The 24,159-nt window shown below is 49.5% G+C and overlaps 2 protein-coding genes across 2 annotated transcripts in view; both read right to left on the bottom strand.

Moving 5' to 3' along the window:
* The window catches only part of lactb (lactamase, beta), a 75,790-nt gene that overhangs the window by 35,964 nt on the left and 15,667 nt on the right, over window positions 1-24,159 (bottom strand). Inside the window, exons 2-3 of the mRNA XM_070864225.1 lie at window positions 9,348-9,414; window positions 2,949-3,139 (exon numbers count right to left, since the gene is read on the bottom strand). Of these exons, the coding sequence (XP_070720326.1) occupies window positions 2,949-3,139; window positions 9,348-9,414 (258 nt within the window). The remainder of the gene's footprint in view (window positions 1-2,948; window positions 3,140-9,347; window positions 9,415-24,159) is intronic.
* LOC139233749 (vimentin-like) lies at window positions 15,785-17,626 on the bottom strand. The gene has a single exon (XM_070864224.1). It carries the CDS (start codon window positions 17,462-17,464, stop codon window positions 16,421-16,423), a length of 1,044 nt encoding a protein of 347 aa, XP_070720325.1. The 5' UTR covers window positions 17,465-17,626; the 3' UTR covers window positions 15,785-16,420.

Genomic DNA, 24,159 nt, shown 5'->3' with positions numbered 1-24,159 from the left:
TCCACTGGTTCTCCTTTGTCCACTCTACTAGTTACAACCTCAAAAAATTCCAGAAGATTTGTCAAGCATGATTTCCCTTTCATAAATCCATGCTGACTTGGACCAATCCTGTCACTGCTTTCCAAATGCGCTGCTATTTCATCTTTAATAATTGATTCCAACATTTTCCTCACTACTGATGTCAGGCTAACCGGTCTATAATTACCAGTTTTCTCTCTCCCTCCTTTTTTAAACAGTGGTGTTACATTAGCTACCCTCCAGTCCATAGAAACTGATCCAGAGTTGATAGACTGTTGGAAAATGATCACCAATGCATCCACTTATTTCTATGGCCACTTCTTTAAGTACTCTGGGATGCAGACAATCAGGCCCTTGGGATTTATCGGCCTACAATCCCATCAATTATAGTCACTCTTCCCCAAGGGGCCTCACACAACAAGATTGTTAATTAGTCCTTTTCCATTACATATCACCCAGTCTAGGGCCAGCCCTCTAGTTGGTTCCTCGACATATTGGTCTAGAAAACCATCCCTAATACACTCCAGGAAATCCTCCTCCACCGCATTGCTACCAGTTTGGTTAGCCCAGTCAATATGTAGATTAAAGTCACCCATGATAACTGCTGTACCTTTATTGCACGCATCCCTAATTTCTTGTTTGATGCTGTCCCCATCCTTATTACTACTGTTTGGTAGTCTGTACACAACTCCCACTAGCGTTTTCTGCCCTTTGGTATTCCGTAGCTCCACCCATACAGATTCAATATCATCCAAGCTAATGTCCTTCCTTACTATTGCATTAATTTCCTCTTTAACCAGCAACGCCACCCCACCTCCTTTTCCTTTCTGTCTATCCTTCCTAAATGTTGAATACCCCTTGATGTTGACTTCCCAGCCTTGGTCACCCTGGAGCCAAGTCTCCGTGATGCCAATTACATCATATCCGTTAACTGCTATCTGAGCAGTTAATTTGTCCAATTATTCCGAATACTCCTCGCATTGAGGCACAGAGCTTTCAGGTTTGTCTTTTTAACACCCTTTGCCCCTTTAGAATTTGGCTGTAATGTGGCCCTTTTTGCTTTGGGCTTCTGCCCCCATTCTACGTCCCTGTGTCTCGCTGCCTTGGTTCCCATCCCCCTGCCATATTAGTTTAACCCCCTCCCCAACAGCACTAGCAAACATTCCCCCTGGGACATTGGTTCCGGTCCTGCCCAGGTGCAGACCATCCGGTTTGTACTGGTCCCACCTCCCCCAGAACCGGTTCCAGTGTCCCAGGAATTTGAATACCTCCGTTCTGCATCACTCCTCAAGCCACGTATTCATCTGAGCTATCCTGCGATTTCTACTCTGACTAGCACGTGGCACTGGTAGCAATCCTGAGATTACTACTTTTGAGGTCCTACTTTTTAATTTAACTCCTAGCTCTCTAAATTCGTCTTGTAGGACCTCATCCCGTTTTTTACCTATATCGTTGGATATATGAAAGATCCCCAGCCTGTTCAGTCTTTCCTGTTGCTGCATCCTCTGAATTCTAGTACCATCCATGAAAATATTTTCTGCACTCTCTCTGGTGCTTCAATGTCCTTTTCTAATATGGAGACCAGACCTGCACACAGTACTCCAAGGTTGTTTGTACGGACAACATATGAACAACGATGGACAGGTAAACACCCTCTGGTCCATCGAGCCTGTCCTGCACAATTTTGTGGTACCTTGTGTATCACAATATCTGCACTCCACCCCACCCGAGAAATCTAGACCGCAAGGTTCAGTAAATGCATGAGGACTGCTCTATGTGGCAGCATTACCCCTACCATCAACAGGAAGCTGATTGGGAGATGCTGGAAAGCAGCCTGAAATGGGTGGAATATCCTTAATCCTGGGCTGGTTTCCTGCAGTGCGCTAGTGGTGTAGGATGCACCCATCTATCTGCTATTTGTCACCAGTTTGAACAATAGGAAACTAATAATTAGCAGCTTCCTAAATTGCCCCGGGCGAGAGTCATACTCTCACTCACGGCTCCGTGAGTATGACAAATATTCCAGTCAGGATTTACGTGATGCCAAGTAAAATGATGGGAATAATTTCTTGACCTAAATGAAAGTGGGAAGTGATCGAGCTCCTGGTGAGTTCTAAGGGTTGGAGCTGTCAGAATGCCAAGTCAAACATGGCGGGTCTACATAGAGGGCTTGTGGTTTACTAAACTCTGAGCCAAAACTGCCCGCTAACAGTACAGCTTCCCATGGAAACAGTTTCAACTTGCACTTTCAAAGAAATGACCGCCGATAAACGAACAGACATAGGTTATGAAACAGGCCAACACAAACCCGAACAGAAATAGGTTTTAGATCAATGTCACCAAATGCCGGAGATGGCGTAATTCCAGAATACGGCAAGAGAACAGGCCAGGACTAACCTACCTCGTCGAACACAAATATTTTCTACTCTGTCCTGGAAGCTCTGCTAGTGGAGATATCCACCATTATGGATTGGAGACCCTGATCTAACATTTGTTGGGTGATTTGTGTATTGCAGCAACTTAACCAATTTAATGCGTATATGTTCAAATGATGGCTTCCCACTGAGGTCCAGTCCTTTCTGATTTGCAGGCAGACCTCAATCCTGGTAGCCCATTGGACACAACTGGAGACCACATCAACATTTACAGGTTAGATGGACGGTTGAAGGAAAGGGGGATAAAGGGACCCGAGAACAAAGGTGTAGGACTGCTGCTCATGTGAAGGATGAGCACCAACACGGACTGGTTGGACCAAATGGCCTGCTTCCATCAGGTAATCCTGTCCTGCTTTCTCAGATTTGATTTGAACGAGTGTGTGAATCACACTGCAAATACAAATTAACACAAACCGTACAACGTAACTGGCCAAAAACTGCCAAACATGAAGATATCTGCTTAGGCTTTTGAAAGGTGTTGTGAAACGTTCTTACTTTCTCTCCTTCGTACTCTTTTTCAGGAAATTCCGGCACATATTTCTGCACAGGTGCATCGAAATCCAGTTTTCCATCTTCCCACAGCTTGGCAATGGCGGTCGTAGTAAGGGGTTTGCTGATACTGGCGATTCGCATGACTGTCTCCGGCTTACACAACACCCGGTTTTCCACATCTGCGTATCCAAGTCCTTAAAGCAAGTCAGAATGATAAATGAAAACCTATTCAGGAATACTGCAGAACAAAGGCATGGAGAACATCCACACTTGGGCTGATGAGTGGCAAGTTACATTCGCGGCACATAAGTGCCAGGCAATAACCATCTCCAACAAAAGTCAAATCACCTCTTAACATTCAACGGCATTACCATTACTGAATCCCCCACCATCAATATCCTGGGGAGTCACCATTGACCAGAAACTTAACTGGCCCAGCCACATAAATACTGTGGCAACAAGGGCGGGTCAGAGGCTGGGTATTCTGCGGCGAGTGACTCACCTCCTGACTCCCCAAAGCTTTTCCGTCATCTACAAGGCACAAATCAGGAGTTTGATAGAATACTCTCCACTTGCCTGGATGAGTGCAGCTCCAACAACACTCAAGAGGCTCAACACCATCCAGAAGGAGCACGCTTGATTGCCACCCCGTACAACACCTTAAACATTCACTCCTTCCACCACCGTTGCTGCAGCATGTACCATCTACAAGATGCACTGCAGCAGCTCGCCAAGGCTTGTTCGATAGCACCTCCCAAACCCGTGACCTCTACTACCTAGGACTGGACAGAGGCGCATGGGAACACCATCACCTGTACGTTCCCCTCCAAGTCACACACCATTCTGACTTGGTTCCTTCATCGCTGTTCCTTCATCATCACTGGGTCAAAATTCTAGAACCCCCCTGGCATAACATTCACCACACCGGACTGCAGCAGTTCAAGACGGCAGCTCACCACCACCTTCTCAAGGGCAATTAGGGGTGGACAATAAATGTTAGCCTTGCCTACTACAACCCACATCTCATGAATAAAAAAATTGTAAACTTTGCATCTTAAAGTGGGGTTTTATCAATAAAACTTGAAAACAAAGAACCTTACTCATGAATGATAAGCATTGGGTTTATATATAACAATGCTCAGTAAAGTTACCATTCCAGAAAAGAACATATTTATCTTCATCTTGACCAAACATATAAAGCCCCATTTATATGTGAGCTGACCAACATGCATCCATCTGTATCTGTTGACCGACATAGAAAGAAAGGACTTGTATTTATAGGAATTGATGGACAAGAGCAGCAGGCGCGTGGGAACACCATCACCTCCCCCCGCAGCCCCCCCCCCCCCCCCCGCCGCCACCAAGTCACACACCATCCTGACCTGGAAATAAATCGCCATTCCTTCATCGTCACTGGGTCAAAATTCTGGAACTCCCTCTCTAACATAAGAACATAAGAAATAGGAGCAGGAGTAGATCATTCAGCCCGAGCCTGCTCCGCCATTTAATAAGATCGTGGGTGATCTTCTACCTAAACTCCACTTTCCCTATATCCCTCAATTCCCTTAATATTCAAAAATCTATCGATCTCTGTCTTGAATATACTCAACGACTGAGCACCCAGAGCCCTCTGGGCCAGAGAATTCCAAAGATTCACCACCCGCTGAGTGAAGAAATGTCTCCTCATCTCAGTTCTAAATGGCCGACCCCTAATTCTGTGACCCGAGGTGTCGGTGGGGATGTTGCACCTTATCAAGGAGGCTTTGAGGGTGTCCTTGAAACGTTTCCACCTGGGGCTCGCTTGCCGTGTAGGAGTTCAGAGTAGAGCGCTTGCTTTGGGAGTCTTGTGTCAGGCATGCGAACAATGTGGCCCGCCCAACGGAGCTGGTTGAGTGTGGTCAGTGCTTCGATGCTGGCCTGATCAAGGACACTAACGTTGGTGCGTCTGTCCTTCCAGGGGATTTGCAGGATCTTGCGGAGACAACGCTGGTGGTATTTCTCCAGCGATTTGAGGTGTCTACTGTATATGGTCCACGTATATGAGCCATACAGGAGGGCGGGTATTCGCATGCCAGACACGAGACTCCCAAAGCAAGCGCTCTACTCGGAACTCCTTCATGGCAAACGAACCAAAGATGGGCAGAGGAAACGTTACAAGGACACCCTCAAGGCCTCCCTGATAAAGTGCAACATTCCCACTGACACCTGGTCGTCGATGTCTGCCCTTGCTGATAATAGGCTCCCGAGGTATGGAAAGTGGTCCACGTTGTCCAGGGCCGCGCCGTGGATCTTGATGACTGGGGGACACTGCTGTGTGGCGGGGTCAGATTGGTGGATGACCTTTGTCTTATGAATGTTTCGTGCAAGGCCCATGCTTTCGTACGCCTCGGTGAAGATGTTGACTATGACTTGGAGTTCAGCCTCAATGTGCGCTGACGCAAGCGTCGTCCATGTACTGTAGCTCGATGAAAGAGGATGGGATGGTCTTGGATCTGGCCTGGAGGCGACAAAGGTTGAATAGGTTCCCACTGGTTCTATAGTTTAGTTCCACTCCAGTGGGGAGCTTATTCAGTGTGAGATGGAGCGAGGAAGATCGAGAAGAGGGTTGGCCCGATGACACAACCCTGTTTGACCCTGGTCCGGACATGGGTTGGGTCTGTGGTGGATCTGTTGGTCAGGATCACGGCTTGCATGTCATCGTGGAGCAGGCAGAGGATGGCATTAAATTTTGAGGGGCAGCTGAAACAGAGGAGGACGCTTCATAGTTCCTCACGATTAACAATGTCAAAAGCCTTTGTAAGGTCAAGGAAGACCATGTACAAGGGTTGGTGCTGTTCCCTGCATTTCTCTTGCAGTTGTTGCGCCGTAAAGATCATGTCCGTTGTACCCCGTAGTGGACGGAATCCGCACTGTGACTCCGGGAGGAGCTCCTCAGCCACAGGGATAAGATGGTTGAGGAGGATTCTAGCGATGACCTTCCCAGTGGCTGATAACAGGGAGATTCCTCTGTAGTTGCCGCAGTAAGACTTGTCGGATGGCCTTTTCTAACTTGTGCAGGGCTGGGGTTTTGCTGAGATGGTGGCGGGTAGCATGCTGCGGGATGGAGTCGAGGATACTCGTGTCAAAGGCAGAGTCTCGGCTAAGGAGATCTTCGAAGTGTTCCTTCCAGCGGGTCCTGACTCGGTGTCCTTGATGAGTGTCTCCCCATTCTTGGGGTGGGGCCTTGTGCTGTAGGTGGACTTGACTGCGGTGAAGAATCCTCGCACATCATCGTTGTCGGCCAGCTGCTGAATCTCCTGAGCTTTCTCCATCCACCATCTATTCTTTAGGTCACGGACCTCGGCCTTGAGCTGTCTGTAAAGCTGCTTGGCTGCTCCAGAGTTGGGTTGTTGTTTTAGGTTCAGAAATGCCCTGCGCTTGCGATTTATTAGCTCTTGGATCTCCTGGTCATTCTCATCAAACCAGTCCTGGTGTTTCCTGGTTGAGTGACCGAACGTCTCTTCGCAGGCACTGGTTATGGTGGCCTGGAGGGCAGACCAAGCGCTGTGGGCATTCTGCGTCTCGGGGTCAAGGGTCGCCAAGTTAGCAGTGATGCACTGGCTGTATAGGGCTCTCTTAGCTGGGTCTTTGAGTGCCTAGGCGTGGATTTTTCTGCGGCACTGCTTCTGCTGCCGTTGCCGCTTTGGGGCTATATTGATGTTGATGACGGAACAGATTAGGCGGTGGTCAGTTCAGCAGTCATCAGCTCCTGTCATGGAGCGTGGTGATACGCACATCCTTGCGATCCCTGGCTCGAACGATGACATAGTTGAGCAGGTGCCAGTGTTTGGAGCGAGGGTGTTGCCATGATGAAATAGTTGAGGCCCCAGCACCGATCCCTGCGGCACCCCACTAGTTACTGTTTGACAACCGGAAAATGAACCATTTATCCCGACCCTCTGTTTTCTGTTACCCGCAACCCCGTGAACTTTTATCTTATGCAGTAACCTTTAATGTGGCACCTTATCGAATGCCTTCTGGAAATCCAAATACAGCACATCCACTGGTTTCCCCTTATCCACCCTGCTCGTTACATCCTCAAAGAACTCCAGCAAATCAGTCACCATGATTTCCCTTTCATAAAACCATGCTGATTCTGCTTGATTAAATCATGCTTTTCCAAATGTTTCCTTAATAATGGACTAGACTCCAGCATTTTCCCAATGACAGATGTTAGGCTAACTGGTCTATAGTTTCTTGCTTTCTGACCGCCTCCTTTTTTAAATAGGGGCATTTCATTTGCGGTTTTCCAATCCACTGGGACCTCCCCAGAATCCAGGAAATTTTGGTAGATTACAACCAATGCATCCACTATCTTTGCAGCCACTTCTTTTAAGATCCTAGGCTGCAAGCCATCAGGTCCAGGGGACTTGTCAGCCTTTAGTCCCATTATTTTACTGAGTACTACTTCTTTAGTGATAGTGATTGTATTAAGTTCCTCCCTCCCTATAGCCCTTTGATTATCCACTATTGAGATGTTTTTAGTGTCTTCTACCGTGAAGACCGATACAAAATATTTGTTCAAAGTCTCTGCCATTTCCCTGTTCCCCATTATTAATTCCCCAGTCTCATCCTCTAAGGGACCAACATTTACTTTAGCCATTCTTCCTTTTTATGTATCTGTAGAAACTCTTACTATCTGTTTTTATATTTCGTGCTAGTTTGCTTTCATAATCTATCTTCCCCTATTTATTATCTTTTTAGTCGTTCTTTGCTGGCTTTTAAAAGTTTCCCAATCCTCTGGCCCTCCACTAGTCTTGGCCACTTTGTATGCCCTTGTTTTCAATTTGATACCATCCCTTATTTCCTTAGTTTGCCATGGTGGTTATCCCTTCTTACAGTAAGATGTCTTTACTCTTGTACTCAAATCCTCCTGTAATAAAGGCCAACATAACATTTGCTTTCTTAATTGCTTGCCGTATCTGCCTGTTAACGTTCAGTGATTGGTGTACAAGGACACCCAGGACCCTCTTAATACCAACATTTCCCAATCTCTCACCATTTAAAAAATACTCTGCTTTTCTATTTTTCCTACCAAAGTGGATAACTTCACATTTCTCCACATTATATTCCATTAGACATGTTCTTGCCCACTCACTTAGCCAGTCTCTATCCCTTTGAAGTCTATAGGAGCCTGCCCTCTCAGGTTGACGTAAAAGATTACATGGCACTATTTGAAGAAGAGCCGGGATGTTCTCCCAAGTATGTTGGGCAACTTTCATCCCTCAACCAATACAACTAAAAACAGATGATCTGCTCTTATCTCATTGCTGTTTGTGGGAGAGGCAAGTGGCTGCTGTATTTCCCGACGTTACAAAAGCGAGGTGCTTTGGCTGTGAAAAGCACTTTTATAAATGAAAGTTCTTTCTAAGAAAGGAATCCAAGTAGCGTTTGAATTATAACACTGATAATGATGAATCTAAATATGTTGCCAAATTAATTTGGAAGCATGAAATGAGCACTAAAGTTTCTTTCCTCTTGCTGCGTGCCGTTTTCATTGTATTGTACAAGGACCCTTGCTCGTTCACCGAGAAAGAAAGAAAGACTTGCATTTATATTTTAGTTCCATGGCTGGAGTGTCTAGAACTAGGGGCGATAGTCTCAGGATAAGGGGTCGGCCATTTAAGACAGAGATGAGGAAGAATTTCTTCACTCAGAGGGTTGTGAATCTTTGGAAATCTTTGTCCCAGAGGGCTGTGGATGCTGAGTCTCTGAATATAGTCAAGGCTGAGATAGATAGATTTTTGGAGTCTAGGGGAAGCAAGGGATATGGAGATCGGGCAGGAAAGTGGAGCTGAGGTCGATGATCAGCCATAAACTTATTGAATGGCGGAGCAGGCTCGACGGGCCGTAGGGCCTACTGCTGCTCCTATTTCTTATGTTCTTATATAGCGCCTTTCACGACCACCGGACCATCCCAAAGTGCTTTACAGCCAATTAAGTACTTTTTGAAATGTAGTTACTGTTGTAACGTAGGAAATGTAGCAGCCAATTTGTGCACAACTAGCTCCCACAAACAGCAATGTGATAATGTTCAGATAATCTGTTTTTATAGTGACATTAAGTGAGGGATAAATATTGGCCAGGAACAGTGCCATGGGGATCTTTTACATCCGACTGAGAGAGCAGACGGGGCCTCGGTTTAACGTCTCATCTGAAAGACGGCATCTTTGGCAGTGCAGCACTCCCTCAGTACTGCACTGGAGTGTCAGCCTGGATTTTTGTGCTCAAGTCTCTGGAGTGGGACTTGAACCCACAACCTTCTGACTCAGAGGCAAGGGTATTGCCAACTGAGCCACAGCTGGCACTGAGAACATCTGACTGTGACTGTCACACGTGCAATTATCAGTAGGCAATACAAACCTTCAGACCATACTTCCTTTCCATCGATAGCAACACCAACTACTATCCCAGGGGCACCCACTTCATCCTGCAGGATAAAACACAAAATCAACTGTTATTGAGAAAATCCAAGGTCTATCAGTGGCTATAAATAGTAGCAATATCTGTAGCACAGTTAATCACCTAGTGTGAATGATCAAAGTTCATTTTGTCAACAAAATTAGACCATCACCCAGGAACCACCGATAAAGGAATAATTCAGACGTGAAGTTGTATTAAACTGCCCAAGTCCCAGAAAAGTCTTCCGTTGTATCATTTCCAGAACAAGATGTCCACAATAAAAATAGAAAATGCTGAAAATCTCAGCAGGTTAAGCAGCATCTGTAAATACAAACAGAGTTAACGTTTCAGGTCTGTGACCCTTTTTCAGAACTGGAAAAGTTTGAGTTGTAACAGTGAAAGGGGGAGGGGAGGAAAGAACAAAAGGTTTGTGATAGGATGGAAGATGTTCACAATGGCTTCTTGGGGAAAGCCACCTGGTGATCTAGCTCCAGGTTATACAGACCATGGAGCCTAGATTCAATTGCTGATACGTGCCGAACTAGCTCCTCTCACCTGGGGCATCAATTTGGTGTCAGCCATGGTAGCACTTCCTCCTCTCAGTCAGTCGTGGGTTCAAGACCCAGTCCAGAGACCTGAGCACAGGCTAGGCTGACGCTTCAGGAATGCTGTATTTTTGGATGAGATGTTAAACCAAGGTCCCATGAGCCGGCTCAGGTGAAACATAGGATCAGGAGCAGGCCATTCAGCCCCTCGAGCTTGTTCTGCCATTGATCATGGCTAATCTGTACTGCAACTCCATTAACCCACCTTTGCTCTTGATTTACTTAGCTAAAATCTAATGATCGCGCTCTTAAAAATTTCAATTGACCCGGCATCTTGGGAGAGTTAGATGCAAATTTCCACTATCTTTGGTGTGGAAAAACTGCTACCTGATTTCACTCTTAAATGGCCTAGCCCTAATATTATTGAGGGGAAAATTGCGGTCGGAGGCTTCCTTCGGACGAAAGCCTCCAGCCCCCAAAAAATCTTCAAAAATACCTGGTGGTCCCGGAGGAATGTAGGATTCTGGTTGGAGGCCTTCATTTGCTGTGCAGTGCACGGGAACATGTCTTCCAGATGCGTAAACATATCCTGGAATCACGTGGGCCCGGACCACCAATCACTATCTAGTATTCTCATTGATAATAATGGGAGCTTTGTTTGTACGGAACTCCCATTACTAACAGTGAGAATACCCCCGAAAATAACAAATTTTTTTAAAAACTCACATTTAAAATTAATTGAAATTGAATGTAATGAAATGTTTTAGAAAAATATATATTTTTTGGAATGTTTTAAATGTGTGTTAATAGGGTTCAAGATAAACTTACCTTAATGGACAGAGTCTTAACTATAAAAATGAGTGCTTAAATTTTAATTTTTCTATGTTTTAGAACTCTTACGCTGGTAAAAGTAGGCTATACGCCCGCTTTTACCAGGCATAAGCATTTGAAGGACATTTGTTGGGCAAATAGCCGATGTCATTCCTGCGGGGATGCGTGCGATCTCAGATCACAAAAGCAGGTTCTCGGCTTTTGCGAAGCCTCACCCGGTGCATGCGCACATGATACGCACCCAGTGAGCCCGCAATTTTTGGCCAATTATGTCATATTGTTCTGGATTTCCTCACCAGAGCAAATAGTTTGACTCTCCTAGTCATTTAAAATACCTCAAATGGATCACCCCTCAATTCTCAACTCAACGGAATATAAACCAAGTTTATGCAACCTATCCTCATAATTTAACATTTTATACCTGGTATCATTCTGGTGAATCTGCATCCCTTCCAAGGCCAATATATCCTTCCTAATGTGCAGTGCCCAAAACTCAAGATATGGTCTGGCCATTGCTCTGTACAACTGAAGCAGGACCTCCTCAATTTTGAATTCCAATCCCTTGAGATAAAGGGCAACATTTCATTAGTAGTTTTGCTAACTTTTTGTGCTTTGGGACGTGTAGAAGGTAGATATTAAAGATCTCGTGGTACTTTCAGAAGAAGAGCAAGACAGTTCACCTGGCATAGCCAACATTTAAACAACTTCATTATCTGGTCGTTTATCTCATTGCTGTTTGTGGGACTTTGCTAGATGCAAATTGACTGTTGAGTTTACCTACTTTCAACGATGACACCGCCTCAAAGTATTTACTTGGCTGTGAAGCATTTCAGGATGTCCCAAGTATATGAAAGTTCTATCTTTACTATTGCTATCAGCATTACTGGGCTATAGATGGGAAAATCAGCTAGGGTTTCCATTCTGATTGCTACTATATCAGCTTAGCTTGTCCCCGAGTCAGAAAGTTGTTGGTTCAAGGCCAACTCCGGAGCTTAAGCACATAAACTAGGCAAGGACACCACTACAGTCCCTCGAGGATCTATGTTTGGCCCCTTTCCCTTCCTCATCTACATGCTGCCCTTTGCCATCATCCACACACATGACATCAGCTTCCACATCTCCACTAACTTTCTCAACTCCCTCCATTGCCTCCGAGCTATCAGACTCCTTGTCCGACATCCAGTCTTGGATGAGTTGCAGTTTCCTCCAGCTAAACATTGGGAAATCCAAAGCCATCTTCTCCAGCCTCTGCAATAAACTTCATACCTTTGCTACCAATTCCATCCTCCTCCTCAGGCACTGGCTTGAACCAAACTGCTTGCAATCTCAGCATCCTATTTGACTCCAAGCTGAGCTTCCGATTCTATATTGTCTCCATCACAAAGACCACCAACTTCTAAGCCCCACGCACTGCAATTCCCTTCCTAACCTCCCCCCACCCCCCTCCACCTTTACAACCTTTCTTAAAACCCACCTATTTGACGAACTCTCTTAGTATATCTTCCTTTGGCTCAGCATTCACTTTTTGATTATGCTTGTGAAGTGCCCTGGTGCATTTTTCTATGTTAAATGCAAGTTGTTGAGGTATCATTTCTTGAGAGTACGGGGTTCTTGCGTTATTGCGTAGTTAAATGCAGCTCATTCACTAGTTTTACCAGGTGCCCTGCCTCATGTCCAAAAGGTTGGACATCCCTGAACTCTGGAACAACCATAATTCAGGAAACCCAAAGCCTGGCCCGAATGAAAAACCTCGTTCAGTGGAAAACTCTTAGCAAGCCCAAAAATAAGGAGGAAAACCTGTACAATATGAAAGTGCACATCTACTTAGATTTCAGTGCAAGGAAGTGGAAAGATGTCAGGGGTTGGCACAGCCTCAATCTGCTGTTATACCTGGCTAGGCAATGCTTTGCTGGAGCAATGGTGATAGAAACAACTCAATCATTAGAATATTCCTATAATTATGAATATATCAAGGTGTTGAAAAAGATGGTCAAGATTTTTTAATTGTATGCCAATCTTTTACTTTTTTATAGTTCCTGTAGAGCTGTATGATTTGCACTGAGGGTGTGGAGTAGCTATGCAATTTGAGACACACGTATAGAACTATATTCTGTTGTTCACCAGTAAAGGTTTGGTTTGCATTCTGCATGCTGGAGGTTTAAATATGTGATGAGCTACGCACTAGTTTGGACTGAGAACATAATATGCACTCACATCTGTCTTTCAGATGAGACATTAAATGGAAGCCTTGTCTGCCCTCTCAGTTGGATGTAAAAGATCCCACGGCACTATTTCGAAGAGCAGGGGAGTTATCCCTGGTGTCCCGGCCAATATTTATCCCTCAACCAACATCACAAACAGATAATCTAGTCATCATCACATGGCTGTTTGTGAGATCTTGATGTGCGTAAATTGGCTGTCGCGTCTCTTACATTACAACAGGGACTTCACTTCAAAAGCACTTCATTGGCTGAGGTCGTGAAAGGCGCTATAGAAATCTTTTTTCTTTCTGGTAATAGCAGTCACATAAAAAAGGGCTATTCAGACCATCCAATCTCATCCCTCTAAACTTTAACTAATCAGGCCTTCTATCCAATTGTACTGAACTTAAAAGATGAAAAACTTTGTGAATAATTTGCTAGATACAGGAGTACAGTATTCCAAATGTTTATCACCTATTGAGTAATAACTTTTAAAATTTGAATTCATTGTGGTTTCACTTTAAACGTTAAGAACTTGATGAAGTACCCTATTCAGCTTCTCGCTAAACTGTAAGGTTGTAAAAAAAATTCTCATCTTTCTTCTCAGCTCATCCTTTTTACACTTGTAATCTTGCTTGTTTTCCGTGTAATGATATGCAGGTCATTGCTGCAGAAGATTTGCACTGACCAAATGAAAGGAACCTTTCTAGCAATTGCTACTTGGAGCTCCTGTTAGGTGTCAAAAAAACTTTCTAGCCATTCTCCAATCACACTCTATTCTTAGTATTCTGTTGCCAGATCACATAAGAAAATGGGCAAGACTGGGAATTAAGCTGAAAAATAGAGATATATGCATGCGAAATATAAAATCTGAATGAAAGTAAAACTGTATCCAAAACCGAAAGATAGGATTTTACCTTCCCCGCACACTCATTTCAAGTACATTTTTAACAACTTTAATCAATACTATTTTTTTAGCAATTCTATTTTAACACTGTACACTTAGTTTTAATTCATAGCTGTCATGAGTTAAATGAAAACTACATGATAAAAGAAGCCGTGCACAGCACATTCTTCCAGTGCGTAAATTGACGGTGGCCTTTAGAAATACTGGGCTTCAGCTTTTTAATATAGGTTTACAAAAGAAGAAATTAAACTGTCCTAACTTTAAGGCCTTTCATTTTTATAAGTGTTATGAATCCCCCTCTTTGTGCTTTTACCGAAGTGATTTTCTGCAGCTTAAGCCTGAGGTCTTGCTGCTGAGAAAAAACAGACGTTACCCAGGTCACACGAGTAATGCACCTGCAGGAAAGTACAGCCCTGCAGGAGTACAGCACTGTTTCAATCAACTGGGACAACAATGAGGTGTATAGCAAACATTTTCACGGTTTTGCTCAGGTTAATGATAGTGAGTTCTGACTGAGGGGTAGCATTCCTGCCTCGGAGTCAAATGGTTGGGTTTGAAGCCCACTCCAGATAGTCCCAATGAGCTCGGAATTAAAAACAAAGAATGCTGGAAATACTCAGCAGGTCATGCAGCATCAGTGGCAAGAGAAACAGAGTTAACGGTTCAGGTCGATAATCTTTCGCCAGCTCTGAATACTAGCTTGACATCCAGTGAGGGATCAAATCTGGCACTAAACTCATGGTCTACAGAGCTGTAGTAATACCCGCCCTCCTGTATGGCTCAGAGATGTGGACCATATACAGTAGGAACCTCAAATCGCTGGAGAAATACCACCAACGATGTCTCTGCAAGATCCTGCAAATCCCCTGGGAGGATAGACGCACCAACGTCAGTGTTCTCAATCAGGCCAACATCCCCAGCATCGAAGCACTGACCACACTCGACCAGCTCCGTTGGGCGGGCCACATGATTCGCATGCCTGACACAAGACTCCCAAAGCAAGCGCTCTACTCAGAACTCCTATGTGGCAAGCGAGCCCCAGGTGGGCAGATGAAACATTTCAAGGACACCCACAAAGCCTCCTTGATAAGGTGCAACATCCCCACCAACATCTGGGAATCCCTGGCCAAAGGCTGCCCTAAGTGGAGGAAGAGCATGCAGAAAGCAAGCGCAGGCAGAAGAAGCGTGCTGCAAACCAGACTCACCACCCGCCCTTTCCTTCAACGAATGTCTGTCCCACCTGTGACAGAGACTGTAATTCATGTATTGGACTGTTCAGTCACCTGAGAACTCACTGTTAAGAGTGGAAGCAAGTCTTCCTCAATTTCAAGGGACTGCCTATGTTTCTATTCTACCACAGAAAGTAGTTGAGGCCAATTCACTAAATATATTCAAAAGGGAGTTAGATGAAGTCCTTACTACTCGGGGGATCAAGGGTTATGGCGAGAAAGCAGGAAGGGGGTACTGAAGTTTCATGTTCAGCCATGAACTCATTGAATGGCGGTGCAGGCTAGAAGGGCTGAATGGCCTGCTCCTGCACCTATTTTCTATGTTTCTATGATGGGATTGATGGATGCCTACTCCCACCCCCATCATATAGGGTAGGTGGGGCCCTTTAGCCTTGGTTGCAGCCCACCTAGGAGAAGGTACCCTGAAGATTAAAATTGTGAGGAAGGCTACGGGACACCACCTCATCTCCCTAATGGCTCAAGTATCTCACGTGTGAAACTGCAGTAGGACCTGCCTTAGGGCAGAACACAACACACAAACTAACCCAGAACCTGTAAAAAACATACTGTACTCCCCACCCCCATTTCAATGTTATAGTGTCAGTGTGCGGATCTAAACCAGTATGAAACATTTCTACAGTGACTGACACTTTTTGAATTGTATCACAAAATATCACTCTCAACATAGTTTATGATGTGGTTTAATGAGGAAAATAGGACTAAAGTTAACATCTGTTACACATATTTAATGATCAAACTTTACTTTTTCCACATTTGTTTGAATAAAATGGATACCTGAAAGCCTAAAATGGTATCGTTACATGTTTGCAAACTATTACAGTATAGACCTCTGCTTGACAAAACAAATTGTACGCATGCCAAATATTCTTAGGAAAACTGAAATGAAATCAATGACACTAACTAACTTGATGAAATTACAATCAGGAAAGCTATTTGTAACTTATTAACTGAAAGGCTGCATTTGCATATCGGGCTATGTGACCAAAGTGATCCATCGAGTTTGAATTGTGATTATAGTTGGGCTGTTTTGAACAAAAACAAGACTGTTCGTACAACATGTTCTATATTACCAACATTCTAAGAATTTTTTTGTGGGGGCATCTTTACTCGGCACAAATAATTAAAAGCAAAGGTTACAATGAATTTCCAAAAAATAATCAGCACACTAAATTGCCGTGCCTGGTAACGAAATGCTCAGGTTACTGCCATCTAATTTAAAAGGATCCTGCGTTGTCTATAAAAGTTCAAAATAAAACCAGTCCGCCTCATATGCTGCAACTGTGAATGTGCTTTAAGGGCACTAACACCACATCTTGTTCAGATCCTCCGCCCCAGCTTTGGAGGGGGGAGCGGTTATGCAAGGCGGGGAGGAATAGTCCCTGGACTTTTTCTCCACTTGATTCAAGAGGCTCTTGTAGCCCGACAGCTCTTGCTCCAGCCCGTTCTTCACCGTCACCAGAGTCTGAAAGTCGGCCGTGTGCGCCTCGATCTTTTTCTCCAGCGCCTTGTTGTACTCCTTGATGCGGTTGATCTCCCGCTCCTTCTCCTGCAGGTGGCTCTTGTGCATCTCGTCCCGCAGCCGCAGGTCGGTCATGGCGCTGCGGTAGCACTCCGTCTCCTTCTTGGTCTTCTGCAGCGGCACGCTGTTCTCCTCGAACTTGTGGCGGTAGCGCTGCAGCTCCTCCTTGTTGCGGCGCGCCATCTGCTCGTACTCCTGGCGCATGTTGCGCAGCGCCTGCTCCAGGTCCAGCGTGCTGCTGTCCGCCTGCTCCAGGTTCTGCAGGTTGTCCAGCTTCTGCTGCCAGTAGATGCGCTCCTGGTCGCGCACCAGCTTGAGCTGCGCCAGCTGGGCCTCCAGCAGCTTGGCCTGGCACTGCACCTTGTCCAGGCCGGCGCCCGAGTCTTCGTACTTCTTCTTCAGGTCCTGGAAGTCGCGGTCGAACTCCCTCTTGAGCTGGCACTCCTTCTCCAGCCGCGACTTGAGTTTGTCCTTCTCCAGCTTGAGCAGCACCAGCTCGTTCTGGATCTCGTCCACCCTCGCCTGGAAGTCCTGGTAGTCCTTCTGGTACACCTTCTCCACCGCGTTGAACTCCTCCTTCTCCAGCTTCTTCAGCTCGGCCAGCAGCTCCTTGTTCTTGCGCTGCAGGTTGATGACCGTGTTGTTGATGTACTTGGCGAAGCGCTCGTTCAGCTCCTTGATCTGCTCCTTGCCCTCCTGCATGCCGTCCTGCAGGTCCTTCTCGACCGTCTCGCACTGCGCCACCTCGGCCTGCCGCTCCCGCTCCTGGCAGGCCGCCGCGTTCGACGCCAAGCCCGGCGACGAGGTCCTGGAGCCCGAAAACATGCTCGCCCTTTTCCTTACCTCGCCCCGGGGATCGGGGAGCGGGCGGTGGAAGGAAGACGGCCTCAGTCGCCGCGCCGCGCCGCAAGAGGCTGCCCGCTGCTCCGGAACCGTTGGCCTGCCGGGGGCCCGCGCGTGCGGGGGGGGGGGGAAGCGGGAAATTCAAATCAAAGCTCTGGGCATGCGCACGGGGAGCGGAAAATTCAAATCAAAGCTCCGGGCATGCGCACAGGCGCAAGGCGGGGAGCGGGAAATTCAAATCAAAGCTCCGAGCATGCGCACAGTAATCCGCGCGCGCGCGGGGGGGAAGAGAGACAACGGTCCGGCCGCGAGCTGCTGTCGCCAACCGTCCTCCCGCCCGGGGGAGCGGCAGCATCTCACCGACCCTTCACTCCATCACCCTCCCCCCACCTCACATTCTCCATCACCCTCCCCCCACCTCACATTCTCCATCACCCTCTCCCCACCTCACATTCTCCATCACCCTCTCCCCACCTCACATTCCCCATCACCCTCTCCCCACCTCACATTCTCCATCACCCTCTCCCCACCTCACATTCTCCATCACCCTCCCCCCACCTCACATTCTCCATCACCCTCTCCCCACCTCACATTCTCCATCACCCATTCCCCATCACCCTCTCCCCACCTCACATTCTCCATCACCCTCTCCCCACCTCACATTCCCCATCACCCTCTCCCCACCTCACATTCTCCATCACCCTCTCCCCACCTCACATCTCCATCACCCTCTCCCCACCTCACATCTCCCTCCACCCTCCACCTCACATTCCTCATCACCCTCTCCCCACCTCACACACACATCTCTCATCACCCTCTCCCCACCTCACTTCCCCATCACCCTCTCCCCACCTCACATTCTCCATCACCCTCTCCCACCCAATTCTCATCACCCATTCCCATCACCCTCTCCCACCTCACATTCTCCAGTCACCCTCTTCCCACCTCACATTCTCCATCACCCACTCCCCACCTCACATTCTCCATCACCCATCACCCTCTCCCCACCTCACATTCCCCATCTACCTCTCTCCCCACCTCACATTCCCCATCACCCTCTCCCCACCTCACTTCCCCATCACCCTCTCCCCACCATAACATTCCCCATCACCCTCTCCCCACCTCACATTCCCATCATAAGAGAAATAAGATAATTTCAATCATCCCTCTACCATTCACATTCCCCATCACCCTCTCCCCCACCTGCACCAATTCCCCCACCTCACATTCCACATCCATCTCCACACCTCTCATTCCCCACTCAACAACTCCCCATCACCCTCTCCCCATTCCTCACATTCCATCACCCTTCTGCCCACACCTCATCCCCACCTCACATTCTCCATCACCCTCCCCCACCTCACATTCTCCATCACCCTCTCCCCACCTCACATTCCCCATCACCCTCTCCCCACCTCACATCCCACCTCACACACACATTCTCCATCACCCTCTCCCCACCTCACATTCCCCATCACCCTCTCCCCACCTCACATTCTCCATCACCCTCTCCCCACCTCACATTCCCCATCACCCCATCACCCTCTCCCCACCTCACATTCCCCATCACCCTCTCCCCACCTCACATTCCCCATCACTCCTCATCCTCTCCCCACCTCACACTCTCCATCACCCTCTCCCCACCTCACATTCTCCATCACCCTCTCCCCACCTCACACTCTCCATCACCCTCCCCCCACCTCACACTCTCCATCACCCTCCCCCCACCTCACATTCCCCATCACCCTCTCCCCACCTCACATTCTCCATCACCCTCTCCCCACCTCACATTCCCCATCACCCTCTCCCCACCTCACATTCTCCATCACCCTCTCCCCACCTCACATTCCCCATCACCCCATCACCCTCTCCCCACCTCACATTCCCCATCACCCTCTCCCCACCTCACATTCCCCATCACCCTCCCCCCACCTCACACTCTCCATCACCCTCCCCCCACCTCACATTCCCCATCACCCTCTCCCCACCTCACATTCCCCATCACCCTCTCCCCACCTCACATTCCCCATCACCCTCTCCCACCTCACATTCCCCATCACCCCTCACCCTCTCCCCACCTCACATTCTCCATCACCCTCTCCCCACCTCACACTCTCCATCACCCTCCCCCCACCTCACACTCTCCATCACCCTCCCCCCACCTCACATTCCCCATCACCCTCTCCCCACCTCACATTCCCCATCACCCTCTCCCCACCTCACATTCCCCATCACCCTCCCCCCACCTCACATTCCCCATCACCCTCCCCCCACCTCACATTCTCCATCACCCACTCCCCACCTCACATTCTCCATCACCCTCTCCCCACCTCACATTCTCCATCACCCTCTCCCCACCTCACATTCCCCATCACCCTCTCCCCACCTCACACACACATTCCCCATCACCCTCTCCCCACCTCACATTCCCCATCACCCCATCACCCTCTCCCCACCTCACATTCCCCATCACCCTCTCCCCACCTCACATTCCCCATCACCCCTCACCCTCTCCCCACCTCACACTCTCCATCACCCTCCCCCCACCTCACATTCTCCATCACCCTCTCCCCACCTCACACTCTCCATCACCCTCCCCCCACCTCACACTCTCCATCACCCTCCCCCCACCTCACATTCCCCATCACCCTCTCCCCACCTCACATTCCCCATCACCCTCTCCCCACCTCACATTCCCCATCACCCCTCACCCTCTCCCCACCTCACACTCTCCATCACCCTCCCCCCACCTCACATTCCCCATCACCCTCTCCCCACCTCACATTCTCCATCACCCCCTCCCCACCTCACATTCTCCATCACCCTCTCCCCACCTCACATTCCCCATCACCCTCTCCCCACCTCACATTCCCCATCACCCTCTCCCCACCTCACATTCTCCATCACCCTCTCCCCACCTCACATTCCCCATCACCCTCTCCCCACCTCACATTCCCCATCACCCTCTCCCCACCTCACATTCCCCATCACCCTCTCCCCACCTCACATTCCCCATCACCCTCTCCCCACCTCACACACACATTCTCCATCACCCTCCCCACCTCACATTCTCCATCACCCTCTCCCCACCTCACATTTCTCCATCACCCTCTCCCCAACTCTCATTCTCCATCACCCTCTCCCCACCTCACATTCCCCATCACCCTCTCCCCACCTCACATTCTCCATCACCCTCTCCCCACCTCACATTCCCCATCACCCTCTCCCCACCTCACACACACATTCTCCATCACCCTCTCCCCACCTCACACACACATTCCCCATCACCCTCTCCCCACCTCACACTCTCCATCACCCTCTCCCCACCTCACATTCCCCATCACCCCTCACCCTCTCCCCACCTCACATTCTCCATCACCCTCTCCCCACCTCACATTCCCCATCACCCCTCTCTCCACCTCACATTCCCCATCACCCTCTCCCCACCTCACATTCTCCATCACCCTCTCCCCATCTCACATTCTCCATCACCCTCTCCCCACCTCACACACACATTCTCCATCACCCTCTCCCCACCTCACACACACATTCCCCATCACCCTCTCCCCACCTCACATTCCCCATCACCCTCTCCCCACCTCACACTCTCCATCACCCTCTCCCCACCTCACATTCCCCATCACCCCTCACCCTCTCCCCACCTCACATTCTCCATCACCCTCGCCCCACCTCACATTCTCCATCACCCTCTCCCCACCTCACATTCCCCATCACCCCTCACCCTCTCCCCACCTCACATTCTCCATCACCCTCTCCCCACCTCACATTCTCCATCACCCCCTCCCCACCTCACATTCTCCATCACCCTCTCCCCACCTCACATTCCCCATCACCCTCTCCCACCTCACATTCCCCATCACCCTCTCCCCACCTCACATTCCCCATCACCCTCTCCCCACCTCACATTCTCCATCACCCTCTCCCCACCTCACATTCCCCATCACCCTCTTCCCACCTCACATTCTCCATCACCCACTCCCCACCTCACATTCTCCATCACCCTCTCCCCACCTCACATTCTCCATCACCCTCTCCCCACCTCACATTCCCCATCACCCTCTCCCCACCTCACATTCCCCATCACCCTCTCCCCACCTCACATTCCCATCACCCTCTCCCCACCTCACATTCCCCATCACCCTCTCCCCACCTCACATTCCCCATCACCCTCTCCCACCTCACATTCCCCATCACCCTCTCCCCACCTCACATTCTCCATCACCCTCTCCCCACCTCACATTCTCCATCACCCTCTCCCCACCTCACATTCCCCATCACCCTCTCCCCACCTCACATTCCCCATCACCCTCTCCCCACCTCACATTCTCCATCACCCTCTCCCCACCTCACATTCCCCATCACCCTCTCCCCACCTCACATTCCCCATCACCCTCTCCCCACCTCACATTCTCCATCACCCTCTCCCCACCTCACATTCTCCATCACCCTCTCCCCACCTCACACACACATTCTCCATCACCCTCTCCCCACCTCACATTCTCCATCACCCTCTCCCCACCTCACATTCCCCATCACCCTCCCCCCACCTCACATTCTCCATCACCCTCCCCCCACCTCACATTCTCCATCACCCTCTCCCCACCTCACATTCCCCATCACCCTCCCCCCACCTCACATTCCCCATCACCCTCCCCCCACCTCACATTCCCCATCACCCTCTCCCCACCTCACATTCTCCATCACCCTCTCCCCACCTCACATTCCCCATCACCCTCTCCCCACCTCACATTCCCCATCACCCTCTCCCCACCTCACATTCTCCATCACCCTCTCCCCACCTCACATTCTCCATCACCCTCTCCCCACCTCACACACACATTCTCCATCACCCTCTCCCCACCTCACATTCTCCATCACCCTCCCCCCACCTCACATTCTCCATCACCCTCTCCCCACCTCACATTCTCCATCACCCTCTCCCCACCTCACATTCCCCATCACCCTCTCCCCACCTCACATCCCACCTCACACACACATTCTCCATCACCCTCTCCCCACCTCACATTCCCCATCACCCTCTCCCCACCTCACATTCTCCATCACCCTCTCCCCACCTCACATTCCCCATCACCCCATCACCCTCTCCCCACCTCACATTCCCATCACCCTCTCCCCACCTCACATTCCCCATCACTCCTCATCCTCTCCCACCTCACACTCTCCATCACCCTCTCCCCACCTCACATTCTCCATCACCCTCTCCCCACCTCACACTCTCCATCACCCTCCCCCCACCTCACACTCTCCATCACCCTCCCCCCACCTCACATTCCCCATCACCCTCTCCCCACCTCACATTCTCCATCACCCACTCCCCACCTCACATTCTCCATCACCCTCTCCCCACCTCACATTCCCCATCACCCTCTCCCCACCTCACATTCTCCATCACCCTCTCCCCACCTCACATTCCCCATCACCCCATCACCCTCTCCCCACCTCACATTCCCCATCACCCTCTCCCCACCTCACATTCCCCATCACCCTCACCCTCTCCCCACCTCACATTCTCCATCACCCTCTCCCCACCTCACACTCTCCATCACCCTCCCCCCACCTCACACTCTCCATCACCCTCCCCCCACCTCACATTCCCCATCACCCTCTCCCCACCTCACATTCCCCATCACCCTCTCCCCACCTCACATTCCCCATCACCCTCCCCCCACCTCACATTCCCCATCACCCTCCCCCCACCTCACATTCTCCATCACCCACTCCCCACCTCACATTCTCCATCACCCTCTCCCCACCTCACATTCTCCATCACCCTCTCCCCACCTCACATTCCCCATCACCCTCTCCCCACCTCACACACACATTCCCCATCACCCTCTCCCCACCTCACATTCCCCATCACCCCATCACCCTCACCTCTCCCCACCTCACACTCTCCATCACCCTCACCCTTCCCCCACCTCACATTCTCCATCACCCTCTCCCCCACCTCACACTCTCCATCACCCTCCCCCCACCTCACACTCTCCATCACCCTCCCCCCACCTCACATTCCCCATCACCCTCTCCCCACCTCACATTCCCCATCACCCTCTCCCCACCTCACATTCCCCATCACCCCTCACCCTCTCCCCACCTCACACTCTCCATCACCCTCCCCCCACCTCACATTCCCCATCACCCTCTCCCCACCTCACATTCTCCATCACCCCCTCCCCCACCTCACATTCTCCATCACCCTCTCCCCACCTCACATTCCCCATCACCCTCTCCCCACCTCACATTCCCCATCACCCTCTCCCCACCTCACATTCTCCATCACCCTCTCCCCACCTCACATTCCCCATCACCCTCTCCCCACCTCACATTCCCCATCACCCTCTCCCCACCTCACATTCCCCATCACCCTCTCCCCACCTCACATTCCCCATCACCCTCTCCCCACCTCACACACACATTCTCCATCACCCTCTCCCCACCTCACATTCTCCATCACCCTCTTCCCACCTCACATTCTCCATCACCCTCTCCCCAACTCTCATTCTCCATCACCCTCTCCCCACCTCACATTCCCCATCACCCTCTCCCCACCTCACATTCTCCATCACCCTCTCCCCACCTCACATTCCCATCACCCTCTCCCCACCTCACACACACATTCTCCATCACCCCTCTCC

The sequence above is a fragment of the Pristiophorus japonicus genome, chromosome 21 (genome assembly GCF_044704955.1).
Source record: "Pristiophorus japonicus isolate sPriJap1 chromosome 21, sPriJap1.hap1, whole genome shotgun sequence".
Lineage (NCBI taxonomy): Eukaryota > Metazoa > Chordata > Chondrichthyes > Pristiophoridae > Pristiophorus > Pristiophorus japonicus.
This window is presented reverse-complemented; position numbering and strand designations above follow the sequence as displayed.